Source organism: Bubalus bubalis, chromosome 8 (genome assembly GCF_019923935.1).
Source record: "Bubalus bubalis isolate 160015118507 breed Murrah chromosome 8, NDDB_SH_1, whole genome shotgun sequence".
In the NCBI taxonomy this organism is placed as follows: domain Eukaryota; kingdom Metazoa; phylum Chordata; class Mammalia; order Artiodactyla; family Bovidae; genus Bubalus; species Bubalus bubalis.
In genome coordinates, this window is record NC_059164.1 from 112344725 (window position 1) to 112352193 (window position 7469).

At 62.1% G+C, this 7469-nt stretch overlaps 1 protein-coding gene across 10 annotated transcripts; it reads left to right on the forward strand.

Moving 5' to 3' along the window:
* Window positions 1–1186: 1186 nt before the first annotated feature.
* Window positions 1187–6608, forward strand: REPIN1 (replication initiator 1). Of its 10 annotated transcripts, none has more exons than XM_044947031.2 (4): window positions 1187–1350; window positions 2155–2281; window positions 3142–3276; window positions 3833–6608. In XM_044947031.2, exons 1-4 carry the CDS (start codon window positions 1228–1230, stop codon window positions 5524–5526), a joined length of 2079 nt encoding a protein of 692 aa, XP_044802966.1. In that variant the 5' UTR covers window positions 1187–1227; the 3' UTR covers window positions 5527–6608. The 10 variants fall into 10 exon arrangements, with proteins under 10 accessions (XP_044802966.1, XP_044802967.1, XP_044802970.1 ...); XM_044947032.2 differs by having other exon boundaries at window positions 3836–6608; XM_044947037.2 differs by having other exon boundaries at window positions 1195–1350; window positions 2084–2281.
* The last annotated feature ends 861 nt before the right edge of the window (window positions 6609–7469 follow it).

The following is a 7469-nucleotide window of genomic DNA, read 5'->3' on the forward strand; positions in this document are numbered from 1 at the left end:
CCAACCTCAAACAGCATAGATAAGCCTAGAAAAAATGCCCGATGATGCGTATGTTGTTCAGTCGCTAAGTCGTGTCCGACTCTTGCATGACAGGCTTCTCTGTCTTCCACTATTTCCTGGAGTTTGCTCAAACTCATATCCAAAAGGATTCCTGATGGTGATACATACCAAGGCATTAAATGTAATTGACATTTTACATTACATTTAATGTAAATGTATGAGGTAAGTATGAGAAATCTGCATATTTTATTTCCTATTAATGCAACAGACTTTGTGTTTTAAACAATAATTGTACAGGAGAACGGATACGTGTATGCGTACGGCTGTCTCTGCTGTCCACCTGACACTGTCACAACCTTGTTAATCAGCTACACTTCCCAATACAAAATAAAGTTTTAAAAAAATTGTACAATTATAAAGTTGCCTGTGTTGAAAAGCATAAGACTACGTGAAACTGTCCAAGTCTAGAAAACCCAGTAAGTGTTTCGGTGGGAAAGCCAAGGCCACCTGCTAGACGGTGAGTCAGGGACGCAGACTCGCACCTGCCTCCGCACTCGCCCTTGGGATGCGGTGCGTTTCCAAGCGCAGCGCCCTGGGTGCCAGGACCGCCCGCGCCCCGGGTCCCGCAGGCACGGAAGCCGGGGAGCCTGCGCTCGGATGATTTCTGAAGCGAGGGCAGCCCGTTTTCAAAGTTCACCCCATCGGGCCTTTCCTTTTTTCCAGCTCTGAACCACCCAGAAGCCGACTTTCTCGGGTCAGCTGTGCCCCCAGCCCGGGCTCAGCCGCTGCGCTATTCATGTTCTGCGGCGCGGCCAAAGGTCCAGGTGGCCGGAGAAGCGGAGGGGGGCGACCCGGTGGGTGGGGGTCGAGGAGCGCCCTCGCCAAGGCTCGGGCCAGCGAGGCCGGGTCTCGCCGAGTGACCGCGGTCCGGCCACGCGGTCGCCCAGGGATGCGCGCTCGCCGGGAGGGACAAAGGGTCGGGGAAACCTGAGCCGGGCCAGTCCCGGAAAAATCCGGCCGTTGGTAGCCATGGCAACGGAGTCGGGCCCCCGCTCGGCCCGCGAGGGCGCGCTGGGGGCGGGAGAGGGGCCCCGCGCGGCCGGCCCCGCGGCCCGCCCCGCCCTCCGGCCTCGGCCGCCGGCCCGAGCCCGCGACTGACCCTCGGCAGCTCCTGTAGTCACGTGGCGCTGGGAACCGGCGGGGCGGGCGGGGGGGGGGGGGCTGGGCATGGGCCTGGCGGTGGTGAACCCGAACCTGCTGCTGTCGCCGCGGCGGGGTGGCGAGCGCGGCCGGCGCCGGCTCTCGGGCCTCATGGACGCGCGACGCGCCTCCGTGCTCCCCGCCGGAGAGGTTCGTCTCGGGCAGGGCGCGGGGTTCCACGCGGGCCCGTGGTGGTGGTGGTGGTGGCGGGGGGTGGGGGGGCGGCCCTACCTGCGGGGCTCGTGACCGGGTGCGCGCGGGGTTTGGGGGGTGTGCACTGCTGGACCGAGTCGGGGGGCGAGTCCGCGCACCTGCGCGCAGGCTCCATGAGCCGCGCTCTGCGTGGGGACCGGAGAGGGGGGGCCCTCTTCGGGGAGCGCGGACCCGTGTGTCCGCGAACGTGGACGGCGGGGGGGGGGGAGGGGGCCAAAGCACACGCTCGAATACAAAAAGGGGGGGTGTAGGGGTCTGAACGGCCCTCTGCCACCTGGGACGCGACAGGGGACTCTGCCCGAGTCCTAGTCACAGGAGCGCGCCTGGCAGCCCCCCCTGGGAACCCGGCCTGGAATTCTGTCGGGAGGAGGGTGGGGGAAGGGGAGCCAGCGGCGATTTCAGAGTTCCTGCCCTCGGCCCGGGGGCCATTGGCCATCAGCATGGACAGTTCGTGCTGTGACCTTACCAGGGGAGTAAGTGAGCCTCCAACGCAGCCCCGGGCTTCCTTGGTGTATGGGGCACATTCAGTTATTAATCCTATGGCCACTGAGGTCACTCTGCCCGGCGGGGTGCCGGGGTGGGGGAGGGGGCCGTGGCTGCCGAGGACACAAAGATGACTTCCCTCGGGGAGCCCTGAGCCTCACGCACGCGTCCTCTCCCCTCCCCGCAGGTAAGGCTGGCCTCTCTGCCACCGGAGGTCTGAGCTCTGCCATGGGGGTAGGGGTGTCTTTACTGCTGCAGTTTTCGCTGACATCCGGGGGCTACCCGAGTGTGGGCCGAAGCAGGCGCTCCAGCCGCAGAAGTATCCCCGGGAACAGCCCCAGGAGGAGCTGGGCCAAGCCTCATTTCCAGCTCCACAGCCTCCAGGGTAGAGTGTGGCCTTCTTTGTTGGGTTCTCGCACCATTTCGTGGCCCCAGTGCCCAGCTGCGGGGTGGCGGGGGGGGGTGGGGGGTGGGGGGGGGCGGTGCTGTGGAGCGGGGAGAAGGGGGGCCGGGGACGGGGGAGAGGGGGGAAGTTTCACGTTCATCACATCCTGGGAGTCTTCCCAGGGCTCAGTCTGGCCGCTGGGAATGAGTCATGTTTGTGCTCCTGGAGAGGAGTACAGGTTCGGGGGAACTTAGGGGGAACTTGTGAGCAGGCAGTGAAGGTCCCTTAGGAGTCTCATCACCACCCCATCTGGCAGTGGGTGTAGGAGACTCCCCTGCAGGAGTCTGGGTTCTCCCCGCTCTGGAAGAGCTGCCCATGGGGCAGCCCTGGCGGGGCTGGGGCAGGCCGGGTCAGGGGACAGAGATTACAATCTCCTTCCCTTTCCTTGCCCCAGTAATCCCAGTCCCCCGAGGGAAGGCAGCGAAGCAGGCTCACCCCCGAGGGCAGCAAGCTGTGGGTGTTCTTTGGATTCAAGAGCGCTCTCCTTCCTGCAGTGTCCTCATCACGTGCGGGGGCGGAGGACAGGCGGGCAGAATGCGGGCACAGTCTGGGCAGGCAGTGGCCTGGCATCGCGCTGGGCTGGCAGTAGCATCCGGAGCTCTCTCCTGCTCCTGAGAAGGGGCCGTTCTCACTGGCTTTCCTGGCCGTGGGAGGCTGAGGCTAGGGAGATCAAAGTGCCTTCCCTAAGACGGGATTAGATTGGAGCCCTCGTCCGGGTTCTGCCGTAGGTTTACTCTGTGCCCCCCGGGGCAAGTCCTGTCACCCTGTCGTGCCTAACAGTGGCTTCATCCATCAGACAGGGAGTTCGTATCTCTTGACCAGCCTCACTGAGTTGCTGCGAAGCTCAGATGTGACAAGAGCAAATAGAAACAAGGAGAGGGAAGCACTTGGGAAAGCATATAAAGCGCTGAAGGGGGAGGTGACTGCGTGTTTTGGTGAGTCCCAAGGCAGCAATCGGACTTCCCTGGTGGCTCAGACGGTAAAGCGTCTGTCTACAATGTGAGAGACCTGGGTTCGATCCCTGGGTTGGGAAAATTCCCTGGAGAAGGAAATGGCAACCCACTCCAGTACTTCTTGCCTTGAAAATCCCATGGACGGAGGAGCTTGGTGCAGGCTACTATCCATGGGGTCGCAAAGAGTCGGGCACGACTGAGCGACTTCACTTCACTTCAAGGCAGTAATCTTTGTGCAGCCAGCCCTGGCGTGTTTACTCCATGCCGGAGGGGGATTCCAAGAAGGGTCAGGGTTCTTCCTTCTAGTCGTTTCCAGGGCCAGTAAAGACATAACAGCAGATTTACTTGAAATGCTTTCTAGAAACCCAAGATGGAAATAACATAATAGGAGGAAGCAGAAGAGCAGTCTAGTGGTCCTAGTTTCAGGGCTGGAGGAGTGGAGGGGGCAGGCTCCTCTTGGGTCCGCTGGGAGGGGCTGGCGGGGGGCGGGGGGCAGGTTGTGTGGTTCTCCAGCGTGACTGTGCCTTTCCACCCTCAGCAGAGGAAGAACCGATGCTGGAACGTCGCTGCAGGGGCCCCGTGGCCATGGACCCGGCCCAGCCCCGACTCCTTTCCGGGCCCTCCCAGGAGTCGCCCCAGACCCTGGAGAAGGAGCCCCAGGGGCTGAGGTCGCGAGGCACCGCCGCGGCCCAGTCCGGAGGCCAGGCCCTAGTTCGGGCCCATCGCTGTGCCCACTGTCGGAGGCACTTCCCTGGCTGGGTGGCCCTCTGGCTTCATGCCCGGCGCTGCCAGGCCCGCCTGCCCCGGCCCTGTCCCGAGTGCGGCCGCCGCTTCCGCCACGCCCCTTTCTTGGCACTGCACTGCCAGGTCCATGCCGCCGCCACCCCAGACCTGGGCTTTGCCTGCCACCTCTGCGGGCAGAGCTTCCGAGGCTGGGTGGCCCTGGTTCTGCACCTGCGGGCCCACTCGGCGGCGAAGCGGCCCATCGCCTGTCCTGCCTGCGAGAGACGCTTCTGGCGGAGAAAGCAGCTGCGGGCCCATTCGCGGCGCTGCCACCCCCCGGCCCCTGAGGCCCGGCCCTTCATCTGCGGCAACTGTGGCCGCAGCTTCGCCCAGTGGGACCAGCTGGTGACACACAAGCGGGTCCACGTGGCCGAGGCGCTGGAGGAGGCAGCGGCCAAGGCCCTGGGGCCGCGGCCCCGGGGGCGCCCGGCGGTGACCGCGCCCCGGCCGGGCGGGGACGCCGTCGACCGCCCGTTCCAGTGTGCCTGCTGTGGTAAGCGCTTCCGCCACAAGCCCAACCTGATCGCTCACCGCCGCGTGCACACGGGCGAGCGCCCGCACCAGTGCCCCGAGTGCGGGAAGCGCTTCACCAATAAGCCCTACCTGACCTCGCACCGGCGCATCCACACGGGCGAGAAGCCGTACCCGTGCACCGAGTGTGGCCGCCGCTTCCGCCACAAGCCCAACCTGCTGTCGCACAGCAAGATCCACAAGCGCTCCGAGGGGTCCGCGCAGGGCGGGCCCCAGCCGCCCGCCAGCGCCCCGGAGCGCACCCCGGAGCCCCCTCCGGAGCCGGCCCCCGAGCCCACCGAGGTCCCGGCGGGGCCCGGGCCGCCAAGCGCAGCGGCAGAGGCCCCGCCCTCCCTCCACACCTGCGCCGACTGTGGGCGGGGCTTCCGGCTGGAGCGCTTCCTGCGCGCGCACCAGCGGCAGCACGGCGGCGAGCGCCCCTTCGCGTGCGCCGAGTGCGGCAAGCATTTCGGCAAGAAGACGCACCTGGTGGCGCACTCCCGGGTGCACTCGGGCGAGCGGCCTTTCGCGTGCGAGGAGTGCGGGCGCCGCTTCTCCCAGGGGAGCCACCTGGCCGCCCACCGGCGCGACCATGCGCCCGAGAGGCCCTTCGTGTGCCCGGACTGCGGAAAGGCCTTCCGCCACAAGCCCTACCTGGCCGCGCACCGGCGCATCCACACCGGCGAGAAGCCGTACGTCTGCCCCGAATGCGGCAAGGCGTTCAGCCAGAAGTCCAACCTGGTGTCCCACCGGCGCATCCACACGGGCGAGCGACCCTACGCCTGCCCGGACTGCGACCGCAGCTTTAGCCAGAAGTCCAACCTCATCACCCACCGCAAGAGCCACATCCGGGACGGCGCCTTCTGCTGCGCCATCTGTGGCCAGACCTTTGACGACGAGGGGAAGCTCCTGGCCCACCAGAAGAAGCACGACGTCTGAGCGGGCCGGGGCGGCAGAGGCCGAGGGAGGGCGGGCCCGGGCGTCGTTCACACTGTGCCCTCTGCTGCTGCTGTCGGCGAGGAGGGTGGCGAGGTGGGGTGAGCCGGCCCCGTTAGGGAGGGAGGTCCCCCGCTGTAATCAGGGAGTCCACTTGCAGAGCAGGGACCCCGGCCTCCCGCTGGTGTTTGCTAAGGTTCGGTCCCGACTATTCTGTGCCCTGAAAAAGTAGCAATAGCAGCTCCACTCACCTTTTAGAGCCCTCCGGCCGGAGGGGCCACCAGTGGACAGGAAGACCCCTCTGGTGTTAACGCCTTAACGTCCCGTCTCTTACTATGAGTTCCTTCGGCTCTTTTTTTTTTTTTTTTTCTTTTTGCAAGTAGGTGTGGTTCAGCCCTTAGTGAATGAATGCCCGGGAGGATCAGTGGAGCAACTGGACACACCTGGGAGAACCTGCCGGCCTTGTTGGGCAGCACCTGGGCCTTTTCCAGTCCTGGGAGGCAATGCCAAGCTCCTCCAGCCTGCCCCAGCCCGGCCCCTCGCTCCTGCCCCTGCACAGGCACCCAGATTTGGAGAGACCCGTCTACTGTTAGTGCCCTGGCTCCCCTTCCTCCCCCGAAAGATCAGTTACACCCCCCCGCCCCCCCAGAGCATCTTCCCACGCTGCGACTGCCTTCATCCAGCCACCCTCCCAGGACTTAGAGCAATCCCATGGCTGTCAGCCGCCCTGTGTCAGGGCTTTTGTCCGAACACCCCAGCCTGCCTTCACTCCCTTCAGAGCTCAGCACATTGTGGGGAGGACTGCCCCATTGCTAACAGAAGGCCAGCTGATGGGAAGTGGGGGTGAGTTTCCCTTCCAGCATTCTAGCGTGTGGATCCCCAACCTCTGCTTGAACACTTAGGTGACAGGGAATCTCCTGAGGCCCTGGTTCTATTGTAGGATAATTCTAATTGTTAGAAATTCTTCCTTATAATGAATGAAGTCCACTTCCCTGTAATTTCTACTGTTGGGCCTTGTTCTCTGGAACTAAACACAACCACTTAACCCTCCTTTTCCAACTAGAGAATAAAGATCTGGTTTTAGAGCTGGTGGCTGTAAGTGTTCCTTTGTCCTGGGGAGCTGTGGAGATGGAGGGAGGGGCGGCTGTTCCACATCACCAAGGGCTGGGTTGGGTGAAGCCTGGATTCAAGCTTCTCTACTACCCCTAGCTGTAACCCCTTCCCCGATTTAGGGTCAGGCACCCTCAGCAAGTGAGGTTTCTTCTGTAGGAGTCCAGCCTTGTGTGGGGTCAGGTCAGCCCCACTCAGTGTCAGTCATCTGGGAGAGAAGGTCTGACTTGCTTCTGTCCTGCTGTGCCTCCCTGGCTGGCCTGCCGCAATGCTTATGTCTGTTACAACGTATGCTTCGCTGCACTGGTTGTTTCACATGCATTTGAGTGCCTGTTTTTGACAGGCTCTTCTGACTGTCTCACTAGTTTCTACATAGATTTCCAGCACCTAGCACAGAGGCTGGTGCAACCACCATTTGTTTGTATGACTGGCACCTTGCAAAGGAGTTTACCTAAATTATCTAACAACTTAGAGTTCAATAGGTACTTGCTTTTTTTTCTTTCCAGATGAAAACATTTGCTCAAGGTCATATAACCGTTAATCACCAGAAGCAATTCAAACCTGGGTCTGTTCAACCCGAAAACCATGCTGTTGACCACCGGTGCATGTTTATTAGACAAATGCAGTGCTGCTGCTTTTGGTGTAGACAAGTATTAAATATCTATAGTGTGCTTGATGCAGTGGAAACTCGGAGTTTACAAAAATAAGACCCAATCTTACCCTAAGAGGCCTAAGTCTGGGAGGACCTATTCCTATACACAGATTGTGAATTTGAATAGAGAGAGATGGATGTGGGGTGGGGTGGGTTCTAAATGTGTAGGATGGAAGCAGACAGC